At 34.5% G+C, this 16,036-nt stretch overlaps 1 protein-coding gene across 16 annotated transcripts in view; it reads right to left on the bottom strand.

Annotated features, from left to right (window-relative positions):
• The window catches only part of PCDH15 (protocadherin related 15), an 803,588-nt gene that overhangs the window by 369,470 nt on the left and 418,082 nt on the right, over positions 1–16,036 (bottom strand). For 14 of the 16 annotated variants that reach the window (XM_004369889.1, XM_004369890.1, XM_023739508.1 and 11 more), the window contains one exon: positions 4,831–5,037. In XM_004369889.1, coding sequence (XP_004369946.1) covers positions 4,831–5,037 — 207 coding nt within the window. Of the gene's footprint in view, positions 1–944; positions 966–4,830; positions 5,038–16,036 lie in introns of all 16 variants that reach the window. The other 2 variants (XM_004369888.1, XM_023739499.1) reach the window with 1 other exon arrangement.

Here is a 16,036-nt window from a genome sequence, read left to right as displayed (position 1 = left end):
AGATTTTATGTAGTTCTTGCATGTATAAAGTCTTTTAAAATAAATATTTTAGTGTTCTAAATAAGTACCCAGAAGGCTGATTAATAAATCTTCTTTTGTCCCCACTGATTAAGAAGGATGTATTTATTTTACCCTAAAGTATACATTCAGTACCTACCTTACTTCATTGAATTTTAAGTTACTTTCTGTGAGGGTAAAATTAATTTTTATATGCACTCAAAAACACACAAAAGCATGAATGCAAAGTAAACGCATATACAAATGCAAAGACAACAAATTCATGAATGTAAAATAAACAAAAATACGCCATCATATAGAAGTACACTAGATTATATACAAAAGTATGTCCAAAAATGATAGTCTATTGAATTTAAAATCAATTTTGGGCCTTCAGTGGGAATAAATACATGATAGCACACACACAAGATAATATGCATGCCAATATATATGCACAAAAACACAGAAATACATATATATATACATGTGCACATATATATATGTATGCCTACTTATGTGCATACATACAAATGACAAAGCATAACATGAAAATGACAAAAGTATTTTTAGATTATCTGCCAATTTTAATTAATTAGTACCAGCTGTCTGAAGTACCCCTTTCAAGAGTTCAACTCCAAGTTTAGCATTTTTCAGAAAGAATGGCATGATGAGTTACTAATGTCTGTCATGGACCAAAAACAACTTTTAATAATTAAATTACCTTTGTTTACATTCATAATGAAATTTGGTTTCTGCTAAATTTCAGAATACTATAGCCAATAATTAAATTTAAATATGTGTAAATATTTATAAAGTAGTTATAGGTATCTTTATCAGTGATAACAAAATTATGGCCTACTTGTTTCAGTATAAAAGAAAAAGAAACAGAAAATGAATCACGGCAATGAACAAAACAGCAAATCACAACATTAGCACCTAGTACCTACAGGAACACCACCAGGTGGAACCTATATGAAAATTAAACATGGAATAAAAAATGTAAACATAAATGATCACAAACATACATATGGTATACAAATGTACACTAGTAGAAAATAAAAAATAAACAATATTCTAATACATTTCAACTGACAGCCTTTTCCAAGGTGCACATAATGCCTTTCTTTTTTTTAGTATTGTGATACCTCTTACACATGTGATGAACTAACAATATTTATAAAGCAAATAAGTATGTAATAGCTCTAAGATTATATTGAAACACTTTTACAGGCAAGTGAATTAACATAGAATCATAACTGAATCATTGCCTTTCCACAAGCCAAATGTATAACCTTTGTTTATTATTGTTTTTTGTTATTTTTATAGCCAGAATTCAATAATTAACTTTTACTGGCTCTACCACTGCATATCTGCTGGTCTCAGACATGCCTCTTAGAAGCCTTGTGCATTATCTTCTCTACCTAGATTGTGGACTATTTTGAAACCATGGTAATGTAAGAGTACTTTAAAAAGCATATAAATGTGAAGGGGTCATATATATATAAATATAGTCCCAGGTTTCTAGTTCGAGTGGCCCAATACACTGTGATATTAATGCCTGAAGGGTGGATTTTAGGAATTTTTACATAGTATATCAAGTTGAATTAAACTCTCTCTCAATTCTATGGATTTATCTATAGTTATAGAGATATAAAAATTACATATCATGTTTTAGAAACCTTGTCCTTAGGATATTGGGCATATTTTGTTTCAGTTTCCGGGCACCTAGTGACCATCACTCACCGTAGATAATTTTAGAAAGTAGATGGACCTAGATAATAAACAACAACCAGATACACATTGCTTAATTACTTGACATTTTTACAAAACATATTAATCATGCCATTCTCCAAGTACATGGCCCCATATGAAGGAAATCTTCTCTCCATCCCTACACCCACAATCCCCCAATGAAGGGGCAGGCCAAAACAGCAGTAACTGCCACTATATAACTTTTGGGGTCATAGGTGATTGAACGAGAGTGGACACTTGGTGAATGCGAGGCCCACATTGTTAGCTATTAATTTCATATGATGAGCCAGGAGTCAAACTGAGGACTGTCTAACTAAAAAGTCCAAATTCTTAAGTACCACTCAATGCTGCCGGCTTTGGAAACATAATGCGACATTTAACAGGCTCCCTGACATTGTAAATCTCTAAGATGAAATTCTAAGTAGAATTTCCCAAAGATTTTAGACCCAGGAGCTCTCTCCACTCCCCCTCAGCAATACCTTGTGAATCCTACTGTCGTTTACAAAGTGCTTGTAACACAATTTTAACTTTTGTAATTTTAAAGAGAATAGACAACCTAGACAAAAAAGGATGTACATAAGCAAGCATAAGGCTTAGCATACAACCATTAAATAATATAAATACACGGAACAAGTATAAATACATAAAATTTTGCTACTGTGTGGAAAACTACAACTGCTTTTTTTTTAATTTACTTTTTGCTAACCACTGTGTCCATGAAGGAGTGACTTAAAACTTCCCAATTTACTAGTCACTGTTTGTGATGATTAGTCTTCTGCGTCAACTTGACTAGCTGTAGTACCCATTTCATTTAATCTAGTACTAATCTAGATGTAGCTGTGAAGGTATTTTGTAGATGTGGTTAGCATCTACAATCAATTCACTTTAAGTAAAGGTGATTACCCTTAATAATTTGTGTGAGTCTCATGTAACCAACTGAAGACCTTAAGAGCAAAAGTTGAAGTTTCCTGAAGAAGAAAAATTCTGCCTTCTAAGACCACATCAATTCCTGCCTGTTTCCAGCCTGCCAGCTTGCACTATAAATTTCAGACTTACCACCCCCCACTGTCTCATGACCAATTTATTAAAATCTCTCCATCTCTATGACTTCTCTCTCTCTCTCTCCATACTGTATTAAAAAAAATAAAAAATAACACACTCCTTCTACATTTTTTTGCCAGCTGCTCCCTTCCCCACCTTGAGGTATTTTCGTAAGCACTGCTATGCCATTTTTTTTACATGTTTATATATATATGTATATGTATATACACACACACACACACATAGCCTAGAACCCTGACTAATGAATGCGCTGATTAAAATGTTAGTATGCATCCAATCAAAACTTAAATAATATCCATACCAAAATTTGTGGGACATCACCAGGGATGTCAAGTACATTAGCTTACTCTAGATAAAACATAGTAAGGTTCTTCCTTGTGTACTCTAATGATGACTTACGAAATGAATTTTTTTTTTTTAAGGTGATTCATCATGAAACCCATTAAACTTCAGGAGACCCCTAAACTCCCTAAAGTGGTATGTGAAATTATGTGTCTGTGTAGTTTTCTAAGAAGAAAGTCTACACCATTTCTCAGCTTTGAAAGGTCAGTGGTCTCTAAAAGAACCTGTGTTCTGAAAGAGTACTATGGCATACTCTGAGGGTTTCCCAGTCTTACAGAAAGATGTATGTTTAAAAGTATACAGAAATGTCACTGCCAAAGGACTGCTAGAGACTAAAATCCTTTGAGTCTCTTCTTCACCCATTAAGGGGGGAAAACCAGAATCATCATAAAATATTTACGTTGGTCTTTGCAATATTTTTTTCTTCCTGTTTCAAATTAAATAATGGCATTAAATGCAATAATGAAAAGTTCTGTAGCTGTGCTGTTCAATACAGTGGTCACTAGCCTCAAGTGGCATACTGATTACTTGAAATGTAGCTAGACTGAGAAACTGACTTTTTTTAAACTCTCTTTAATTTTAATTAATTTAAATTTAAATAGTCACATGTGGCTAGTGAGAAGCAGAGACACAAAATGTTTTTGTCAGCACAGAAAGTTGTTGGACAGTGCTGTTCAAGAGGGAGAAATTGTTGAGTCGGGACTTTTTTAACAGCACGTTTCAGAAATCAAACTCTAACTATGTAAAATGAAAATATCTTGGAAAATACTGTGGTAGCTCACAGAATCTGAGGAAAATTTTTAGGGATTAGGATATCTCTGGGGACCTCATAACCTAAAAGACAGGGACTCAACAGGTCTGTCTTCTCTGCTTGTCTCTGTCACGCTTCCTTCTCTCCTTTGATAATGGGCTTTCTTCTTGATGTCAGCAAACTTAGCTACAACAGCCTCAGATTCACATCCACCTCTTTAGTGTATGATGCCAAAGTCTTCCAGCTCTATTTTTTTCTCATTAAATTCCTGGGAGGATTCTAACTCTCCTGATATAGATTATCTGTCCACTCTTTGTACCACTCACTGTGGCTAAAGTGGTAAAATACTCTGATTTTCCTAACCTGGACCACTTCCCACTCATGTTGCCAGAGTCAGTTCCAGAAAAGCAGAAGACAATGATGTATGTAGTAAGGGACTTTCAACATAAACATAGCCACTGGCTGAAATGTGAGCTAGTCAGCTGCACTTAAATGTTTTTTTCCTTAGTGGAAGGCCACCAGACTGGAAGAAAAGTCCCCAAAATTCACACTCCAGTGCTGCCTTCATGATTTTTATATTCATTTAGTAATGTCATTATTGTTGTCCTACCAGTCTGTATTAATAAAGATTGCCTGCTGATTTAGCAAGCCTCAAATAATGAGCAATTCATTTTCTTTCATACACTGAATATCTATAAACAGGAAAAAAAAAAACAGTTGCTGAATGGAAACATACATATATATCTTTTAATATCCTGGATTTGGAATTGAATAACAACACTAAGAGTTTCATTTATATTGACATTGATTGTTCTCTGTTCCATGGTTCATGTAACAATGTCTTTGTAATATTTCCTGTTGACGTAACTATAACAATATACGTGTTAACAAAATAAGAGCAAAGTACATATACATATTTAACTTACATCTTCTATGTCTTTGTCCAGAACTACAATTCTTAGAGGGGTGGTCAAATTTAGACTGTCAGAAATGGTTGATCCCACTGGGGCAGATTCCAGGATATAGCCTTGATAACTGGGCATTGTGAAATACGGGCTCTGATTGTTTTCATCCAATATTTCAATATGTAGACTGGCAAAGGCAGGAAGAGGATGACCATTGTCTTGTTCTGCCTAAAAAAAAAAAAAAGAAAAGAAAGAAAATTTTTAAAAAAAGTTAAAAAATTATATGTGATGGTATCCTTTTGGGGAATCATTTTCCATGCTACATTTATTGGAATTTTCCTTTTAATGGGTATCATTATAGAAAGCAGAAATGGCAGTGCTTTAAAATGAAAGAGCCCTTAAAAATCATAAATGAGGAAATAGAAGTCCAGAGAGGCTTCATCAATCAGTTTGTCTCTTGTCTTTAAACCAGTGAATACTTCAGAAAAATGCTGCAATGAATCATTGTATTTGTTATTGCACATTGGAAGAAGACATAACTGTGCTCTAATACAGTAAGACACAAAAATCAGAAGTAAAGATGTTTGACAGAATTGCTGATAAAGTAGTTAAATAAAAGACGGACAAAAAGATTTATAAACCAAATAAAAATATTCAATTTATTTGTTTCTGTGTCTTCTCATTACACTAATGATAAAATTTCCAAATAATTCATAATTTTATATAAGTTTAGTAGATGTAGGCTACATTTATCGCCCACCAAAATTCCCCAAAACCATCACATAAAGATAACATCACTATGATGTTCTTAATAGCTATGGAATTTAAAATATTATGTAACCAGAGATATGTTATTCAAGTAAATTAATTTTCATGTGTTAGGTGTATGGTTGTTTTGCTGTTTTCTTTTCTCCTTTTAAATTTTAAAAATAATTAATGATAGCTTTTATTTCTAATAAATTTTCTTAGAAAATCACAACATTGTTATTCTGTGAATGGAGAAATACTAACCCTTGACTTTGTATTTAAAAAAAAAAAAATGTGTCCTTCCAGATTGGAAAAGAAGAAGTAAAATTATCTCTATTTTCAGATGATATGGTCCTATATAGAAAATCCCAGAGTCTAAGAAAACTTGTAGAGCTAATAGATGAATTTAGCAAAGTTGCAGAGTATGAGGTCAACAACCAAAAATCAGCTGGGTTTCTATACACCAGAAATGAGAAATTTAAAGGGGAAATTAGGGAAACAATTCCATTTACAACAGCATCTGTCATGGATTAAATTGTGTCCCCCAAAATATCTGTCAAATTGGCTGGGCCATGATTCTCAGTATTGTGTGATTGTCTACCATTTTGTCATCTGATGTGATTTTTCTACGTGTTGTAAATCCTTTCTCTATGATGTTGATGAGATGGCATTAGCAGCAGTTATGTGAATGAGACAGGACTCAATTTACAAGATTGGGTTGTGTCTTGAGGCAATCTCTTTTGAGATATAGAAGAGGGAAGCAAGCGGAGAAAAATGGGGACCTCATACCACCAAGAAACAAGAACCAGGAGAATAGTGCGTCCTTCGGACCCAGAGTTCCTGTGCTGAGAAGCTGCTCAACTGGGGAAGATTGATGACAAGGACCTTTTCCCAGAGGCAACAGAAAGAGAAAGGCTTCCCCTGCAGCTGGCACCCTGAATTCAGACTTCCAGCCTCCTAGACTGTGAGAGAATAAACATCTGTTTGTTGAAGCCATCCACTTGTAGTATTTCTGTTTTGGTAGCACTAGATAACTAAGGCAGCATCTAAGAGAAGAAAATATCTAGGAATAAATTTAACCAGGGACGTGGAGGACTTATACAGTGAAAACTTTAAAACACTGCTGAAAGAGATTAAAGAAGACTTAAATAAATGGAAGGATGTTCCATATTCATGGGTTGGAAGACTTAATATTGTTAAGATACTACCCAAAGCAATATAGATTCAATGCAATCATCAAAATTCCAACAGCATTCTTTACAGAAATAGAAAAAAAAATCCTCAACTTTATTTGCAATGGCAAGAGGCCCTGAACGCTAAAACAATGTTGAAAGAGAAGAACAAAGTAGGAGGATTCTTACTTTCTGATTTTAAAACATACTATACAACTACAGTAATCAAAACAGCCTGGTACTGGTATAACAATAGACACATATATTAATAGAATAGAATTGAGAGTCCAGAAATAAACCCAAACATCTATGTTCAACTGATTTTTGATAAGGGTTCTAAGTCCATTCCATGGGGAAAGAAGAGTCTCCTCAATAAATGGTGCTGGGAAAACTGAATTTCCACATGCAGAAAAATGAAACAGTATCCATGCCTCATACTATATACAAAAAAGAAAAGAAGAAAAAAAAAAAAAAAACCTCAAAATGGATTAAGGACCTAAGTGTGCAAAGTCAACTGTCAGGGCTAACTTTCAACAATGGATTGTCTAATATAATAACAAAAGTACAAACAGCAACAGAAAAAATAAATGGGATCTCATAAAAATTAAAAACTTTTGTTCATCAAAAGACTTTACCAAAAAAGTAAAAAGACAAGCTACCAAATGGGAGAATATCTTTGGAAACTATATATCTGACAAGAATCTAATAACCAAAATATATAAAACTTTGACAACTTAACAACAAAAGGCAAATAACCCAGTCATAAAATGGGCAAAAAACTTGAATGGACATTTCACCAAAGTAGACATTCAAACAGTCACCAAATACGTGAAAAGGCGTTTAGCATCGTTAGCCATCAGAGAGATGCAAATCAAAACCACAATGAGATACCATTTCACTCCCACTAGGATGGCTAAGATTAAAAAAACAAAAAACAAAAAGTAGAAAATAACAAGTGCTGTGAAGATATGGTGAAATTTTGACCCTTACCCATTTCTTGTGGGGATGCAAAGTGGCATAGCCATTGTGTAAAACAGTATGGCAGTTCCTCAAAAAAAAAAAAAAAAAACAGAACTACCATATGACCCAGCAATTCCACTTCTAAGTATATATCCAAAATACTTGAAAGAAGAGACTCATAAAGAGACTTGTACACCAATGTTCATTGCAGCACTATTTACAATAGCCAAAATGTGGAAACAACCTAAATGCCCATCAACAGATGAATGGATAAACAAAATGCGGTACATACATAGAGTGGAATACTACTCAGCCAGTCAGAGAAATGAAGTCGTGATACATGCTACAGTATGGATGGAGCTTGAAGACATTAAGCTGAGCTAAACAAGCCAATCACAATAGGACAAATATTGAATGACCTCACTTATATAAAAAAACACGAAAAGGCAAACGCATAGAGACCAAAGTTTATAAGTTGTTACCACAGGAGGGAGAGAGGGGAAAACAAGCGGTTAACCATGATCAACAGTGATGGAAAAATCACATTAATTAAGGGTAGCACTGTACAGCCAGCTACTGCAATTGCAGTCAATAAGTTGTACACCTATAAAAGGTTGAACCGGTAAAAGTTGTGTGATAGATATATTTATAACAAGGACAAAAAAAAGTAGCGGTTGATGCTGCTTATGCACAGCCAAACATCTCATGGGATTTGGTTTATTGGTTTGGAGGTTTAGGGTCATGGTTTTATGGGACATCCCAGTTAATTGGCCTAATAATGTGTTTGGTGCTTCTTTTCTACCTCCTAGTTTGTTTTGCAGTGTCTAGGCTATTAAAAGCTTGCAAGTGGCCATTCAAGGCAAAACAATTCGTCTCTATTCACCTGAAGCAACAGAGAAAGAAGGAGAGTCAGGAACAGGAGGAGGATACGGAATGTGTGGCTAATTGCCTCAATGAATGATTGCCTCCTTTGCCATGAAACCAGATGAACTGGAGGGTCCCTGGCTACCATTACTAAACATTTTGATCAAAGATTCCGTAGCAGAATCCTGATCAAAAGGGAGAAAATGTAGAACAGAATTTCAAATTTTCATGGGCTTGAGACATTCTGGAGCCATGGAGGTAGGATGAGTCCCTGAAACTATTGCTCTGAGATAATCTTTAAACTTCAAACCAAGAATATTCCCTGAAGTCATCTTAAAACCGAACAACAGTTTAGCTTAACTAGTAAAAAAAGCCTGTCTGAGCATTATGTTCTTTTAAGAACTGTCTATATGGGATCAAATTGATAACAGCAACTCGAAAGATTAGATAGGAATCCTAGGGGGCAGTGAGTTCATGTTAATGAGGAAGGAACAACTCAGAAAAAGATGGTGAGAATGGTTACACAACTTGAAGAATGTAATCAATGTCACTAAATTGCACATGTAGAAACTGTTGAATTGGTATATGTTTTACTGTGTATATTCTCAACAACAACAACAAAATAAATAAAATTAAAAAAAAAAAAGATTACAGCCTAGGAAACCCTGTAGGAGAGTTCTACTCTGTCATATAGGGACGCTATGAGGTGAAATCGACTCAATGGCACACAACAACAACAAATAGGGTAAAGAGGGACATAAAATTTGAATGTTCAAAATGCCTTTCTTTCTTTCTTTCTTCCCACTTATGGAAGTAGGGCATTATTTGAGGAAAGTAGGAGAAAATATGGTTTCCATTTCCTTGCAGCAGGATTTTAAGTGTCGATTATCTTACAAGACTAGTTTGATGACCATAGGTTTACAGCCTTAACTTTGTACTAATGGATAATATAAAAAACAAAAACAAAATCAAAGCCATTGCCATCAAGTTCAGTTCTGACTCATAGCGACCCTACAGGACAGAGTAGAACTGCCCCATAGAGTTTCTAAGGAGCACCTGGTGGATTCGAACTGTTGACCTTTTGGTTAGCTAGCACTTAACCACTACGACACCAGGGTTTCCAAAGCATAATATAAATAAACAAAAATGTACACACACACACACACACAAAGGTATCTTACCAAATAACAACCCAAAGAGTTTAATTTCAGTGAAGGTTTCATCACAATTGACTTCTAGAAAATATCCTTCTAGCTTTAGGAGATATTGTTGATATACTTCAACAGTATATACATTTACTGAAATGGATTTAAATTTTCCATAACAATATTTTAGTTGATGTACTTCCCCATTGTTACAGTAGTTGTGTTTTAAAATAAAGTCAAAACGAGAGTAAAATACTTTATATTAAACCCTGGTGTGCTTTGCTAGGTGAAATAGTGAAATTTTGGTCATAAGAGTGTATAAATAGTACAGATAGATACTTTGATTTTTCTAACTAGAGCATTTAGAAGATAATTTTTTCATTTACTTCTAATTATAATTCAGTATTTAGTTAAATTGTAATTTAGCATCATTTTCCATTAAGAAGGTAGGTAACAAACCATAGTGATAATCGGCAGTATTGGTGAATTTGCATGAAAGGAATAAAAATATTTTACATTATTATTACTACTGAAGATATTTTGAAATATCATTTTACTAATTACTAATTTGAAATTGCTATTGTTGTTGTTACGAGTCAGTTTCCACTCATAAGGACCCTATGTACAACAGAACAAAACATTGCCCAGTCCTGTTCTATCCTCAAAAGCATTGCTATGTTTGAGCCCATTGCTGCACCACTGTGTCAATCCATCTCATTGAGGGTCTTGCTCTATTTCACTGACCCACTACTTTACCAAGCATGATGTCCTTCTCCAGGCACTGGTTCCTCCAGGTAAAATATCCAAAGTACATGAGATGAAGTCTCACTTCCAAGGAGCATTCTACTATACTTATTCCAAAACAGGTTTGTTCACTCTTCTGGCAGTCCATGGTATATTCAATACTCTTCACCAACACCATAATTCAAATGCATCAATTCTTCTTTGGTCTTCCTTATTCATTGTCCAGCTTTCACATGCATAAACAGCAATTGAAAATACCAATGCTTAGGTCAGGTGCACCATAGTCCTCAAAGTGACATCTTTGCTTTTTAACACTCCAAAGAAGTCTTTTGTAGCAGTGTTGCCCCATGTAATGTGTTGCTTGATTTCTTGACTGCTGCTTCCCTGGGCGTTGATTGTGGATCCAAGTAAAATGAAATCCTTGACAACTTCAATATTTTCTCAGTTTGTCATGATATTGCTTATTGGTCCAGTTGTGAGGACTTTTGTTTTCTCTGTGTTGAGGTGTAATCCATACTGAAGGTTGTAGTCTTTGATCTTCATCAATAAGTGCTTCAAGTCCTCACTTTCAGCAAGCAATGTTGTCTAATCTGTATATCTCAGGTTGTTAATGAATCTTCCTCCAGCCCTAATGCTGTGTTTGTCTTCATCTAGTCCAGCTTCTCAGATTATTTGCTCAGCATATAGACTGCATAAGTATGGTGAAATGGTACAACCCTGATGCACATCTTTCCTGATTTTTAACCACTGCCTTTTGGTCTATGCACAGGTTTCACATGAGCACAATTAAGTGTACTGGAATTCCCATTCTTCCCAATGTTATCCATAATTTGTTATGAACCACACAGTTGAATTTCTTTGCATAGTCAATAAAACATAGGTAAACATCTTTCTGGTATTCTCTGCTTTCAGCCAAGATCCATCTAACATCAGTAATGATAACCATCATACCATGTCCTTTTCTGAATTCAGTTTGAATTTCTGGCAGTTCCCTGTTCATGTATTGCTGCAACAGTTTTGAATGATCTTCAGCAAAATTTTACCAGTGTGTGATATTAACAATATTGTTTGATAACGTCTGCATTATGTTGGATCACCTTTCTTTGGAATGGACACAAACATGTATCTCTTCCAGTTGATTGGCCAGGTAACTGTCTTTTACATTTCTTGGCATAGACACTTCCAGCATTGCATCCATTAGTTGAAACATCTTAATTGGTATTCCATCAATTCCTGGAGACTTGCTTGTTGCCAATGCTTTCAGTGCAGCTTGGACTTCTTCCTTCAGCACCATTGCCTCTTGAGCATATGCAACCTTGTGAAATGTTTGAACATCGACCAATTCTTTTCGGTACAGTGACTCTGTGTATTCCTTCCATCTTCCCAATATGTTTCCTGTGTGGTTCAATATCTTGCCCATAGACTCCTTCAATATTGCACCTTGAGACTTCTATTTTTTCTTCAGTTCATCCTGCCTCAGAATTGCCAAGCATGTTCTTCCCTTTTGGTTTTCTAACTCCAGATCTTTGCACATTTCATTATTATACTCTACCTTGTCTTCTCAAGAAGCCCTTTGAAATCTTCTGTTCAGCTCCTTTACTTCATCATTTCTTCCATTTGCTTTAGCTGCTCTACATTCAAGAGCTAGTTTCAGAGTCTCTTCTGACATCCATTTTGGTTTTTTCTTTCTTTCCTGTCTTTTTAATTACCTTTTGTTTTCTTCATGTATGATGTCCTTGATGTCATTCCACAACTCATCTAGTCTTAGGTCATTAGTGTTCAATGTGTCAAATGTATTCTTGAGATGGTCTCTAAATTCAGATGGGACATACTGACATTCATACTTTGGCTCTCACGGACTTGTTTTAATTTTCTTAAGCTTCAACTTGAACTTGCGAATGAGCAATTGATGGTCTGTTCCACAGTCAGCCCCTGGCCTTGTTCTGACTGATGATATTGAGCTTCTCCATCATCTCTTTCTACAGAAGTAGTTGATTTGAAACCTGTGTATTCCATCCTGTGAGGTCCATGTTTCTAGTTTCCATTTATGTTGTTGAGAAAAGGTATTTGCAATGAATAAGTCACTGGTCTTGCAAAATTCTATCATGTGATCTCTGGCATCGTTTCTATCACCAAAACCATATTTTCCAACTACCAATCCTTCTTCTTTGTTTCCAACATTTGCATTCCAATCACTAGTAATTATTAATGCACTTTGATTGTATATTTGATCAATTTCAGAGTGCAGAAGTTGGTAAAAATCTTCAGTGTCTTCAATTTGATATTACAATACTTAAACAAACCACTAAATAATATTCTGTAATAATTTGATATATAGCTACTTACATTTGTTTTAAAAACTAATTTGATAATTATATCAATATATTAGATATCCTTTGTAATATTATGTAGTTTACTTTATGCATTTAAATTATTACTTAGTAGCAGACTGTAAAGGAGTTCACAGCAGAAAATTTTTATGAACCCTTGCACTGCACTAAGGAGAACAGTGATGGAATAATGTGTGGCTCTGTATGGAATTATGTATCCTTCTTTGAACATAACTATGTGTGTCTCTGACACCATCAGTCCGGATAAGCTCTTTATGCATCCAGCCATTGTGATTAATTTGTGCTTAGCTATGGATGTTCTTCTAGGAGTTCCCTCTGTGACATACGGCAGGCTTCCTGGAGACAGCTGACAAGGGCATAAGGTATAGTCTATGGCTAGAAAACATCATTTTTCACTGTGTGAAACTAATTGGTCCACATGGGGTTCCAACCCAATGACCTTCGCTTGATTAAAGCAGGGATGCTCTGCTTGGCTTTTCCAGACTTCGTGCAAGTCATTCTGAAAAAGAATTTTTCTCTCCCCTCCTCCCTTGTTTTTTATCTAATTATTCCACTAGCAATTATGTCATATGTAGAACATACCTATAATGCTATAAAAAAATTGCTAAGTTTATAATTGGCCCCCTCACCACCACACACACACAATCACAATTTATGGATGGCAGGGAGAATAAAAAAAGCAAAATTATATAGCAATGAAAAAAGCTTACATTTCACATTCAGCTCACATGTTGTTAATTTTTAGTACCAACTGTGAAGCCAGTAAAAACATGTATTATTTGCAGAGTGATCCAAGGAAAAGATAGATAAATTAGACCCATGGAAAACAATCTTTCTAATTCTTTATCTTTAAAAAGAATATGAAGTCTTTGCCTGTTATTTCCCTAACATTGGTTTGTTGTTAGTGATGACTTTTTTTTATTGCTACTATGCATCTTATCCTATTTGAAGTATCTGACTCCAAAGTTTACAATCTTAACACGTATGCCATTTTGCCTATAGATGTTAAAACATATATTTTTGTATTGATGGAGAAACAAAGGTTAGTTTCATGTTCAGGCTACACAGTATGTAAATGACAGACAGATCTAGAACCTAGACTCAGGTCTCCTTATTTATAAGAGGACACACAGAGACATTCACTACATTTTTCTCTGATTTAGAAAATGCAAATAAATATCCAAATGTAAGATTGATGGTAGAAATTAGTAAGAAGAAAGAATATTAATAACATAGATACTCCTGATTGAATTAGAATTAAACTATGGTACTCAAAACAATAGAACACTATTACACTTTGCTCATTAGTGGGCTCATGTGTCAAACCTTTCATCCAACCCACTCCTCTTCTATATAAATATAACTTCTCAAAAATCTAACTTACTCTGTTCCCTTGTAATCACTAGCTAATGGGATGAAAAAGCAAGGCAAGTGAAATAAAGTGATACTTGAAAAAAATCATTTCATCCATAAAATAAGCTTATTTATATCTACAAAGTCTGTGGTTACGAGATACATATTATATTCAAAAGCCAGGCTTTGTTGGGAGAATTTCTGGGCATGAGTCCCATTTTTAAGCAATGGGACGAAAGTGAAACTAAAGCCAAAAAAAGCAGAAGTATAAAAAACACATTATTTAGCTACTTTGAAAGGTAAAATGCTGGAAGAGACAACCCACTACATTTTTAATATTAAAGCAAGCAAATATTGATAATCTCTGAGCCCCTCGCATCAGAGGACTGAGACTACAGAAACACTTTTCCTGATAGCTGCTGATGAACAATTTGACAAATCCCATGATCTTTAATATGAAACCTTTCAAGTGTATATAATAAAAAAAGAAAAAGAGGAAGGTGACCAGAGATGTTAAAGAAATTTGAGGAAAGTGGAAAAAATGAAATGTTTTTTCTAGAAAGCTAGGAATTATTTATGATGTGTCTACAGAGCCCACTTTTTAGATTTTATGCGTTCACCTTTGTCTGTACTCAAGGGGTCTAATCCTCTTGTCCTACTTTTTCTTAGGCCGACTTCATTCAGGATTTTGTCCTCAAATATGGCTGTTCTTGGCAAAATCACAATTATTTCTACATTGCTGAAAGCAGTGTTAATTTTCAGTCTTTATCTTACTTGACCTATCGTCAGTACTTAAAATATTTTATTTTTTTTAACTAGGCTTCCAAGATAACACTCTCTCATGGTTTTCTTTCCATCTTATTATCTATTTCTTCTCATTTAGATGGGGAGGAGGGCAGAGGAAAGACAATAAGATATATACAAGGTTTTTAGCGCTTAGAGAAAAACAAGAGGATATATAATACATACTGAAAGCAGATAATGAAAAAAGTTATGAGTCGTAGTATGGTAAAGTTATCATTGGCAGTGACTCTCAAAATGGGATATAAGGCTACTACTGTGCGTTACTACTCTTCTTCCCGTCTCTGTGGCCGACACTACACCACTTGCTATCCTCCTCAGCAGGAAAGCCTTCAATATACAAAGGATATAATTTTTAAGCTTGCCTTTCCTAGCAAACTACAGGCTCCTTATTTACCTTGATAAGAAGATTCTGAAAAACTAGCAGGTTCTTCCAGCTGCTGATGGATTGTATAAATCCCTTTATACTTATATTTCTAATTTTAAATTCAACTCTCAAGTAGACAGTGAAGACTGTTTTGGAGAAATACTGCTAGAAACTAAATTACACATATATTCTTTCTTTTTCATTAGAAATTACATTTGTTTAACATTGTTAAAATACACTTAGTTAACCCTTCAACTGATGTGTTTTTGTATTAACAATATTATATAAGTTCATAATGTATTAATTGCTAGCCGTTTAGACATGTTTGCATTGGGATCAAAAATGAATTCCCTGTACTTATATTGTGAAAGTACATGTTTATAGAAGACCCCAAAATTTCCTTGTAGAAAGACAATTCACTGTTACTGAGTTCTACTACATACAGACAGTGTGTATGTTTGTGGAATTTATGTTGTACAGTCATCTGTACCTTCTAAATTGGCAACAGTAAAAAAAAAAGGGTCCATAAACTCTTAAGATTGTGATTAAAAATATGCAACTTTAATCTAGTTATAAAAAATTCAAAAGAATATACAAAACTAATCTATGTTGTTAGAATCAAATAGTGGGGATTCCTGTGTACAAGGGGAAGTGGTGACTAGGAGGAGGTGAGAGGGGCATCTGAGATGCCAGTTTTATATATATATATATATTTATACACAT

This window comes from Trichechus manatus, unplaced genomic scaffold (assembly GCF_000243295.1).
Source record: "Trichechus manatus latirostris isolate Lorelei unplaced genomic scaffold, TriManLat1.0 scaffold00007, whole genome shotgun sequence".
NCBI lineage: Eukaryota > Metazoa > Chordata > Mammalia > Sirenia > Trichechidae > Trichechus > Trichechus manatus.
This window is presented reverse-complemented; position numbering and strand designations above follow the sequence as displayed.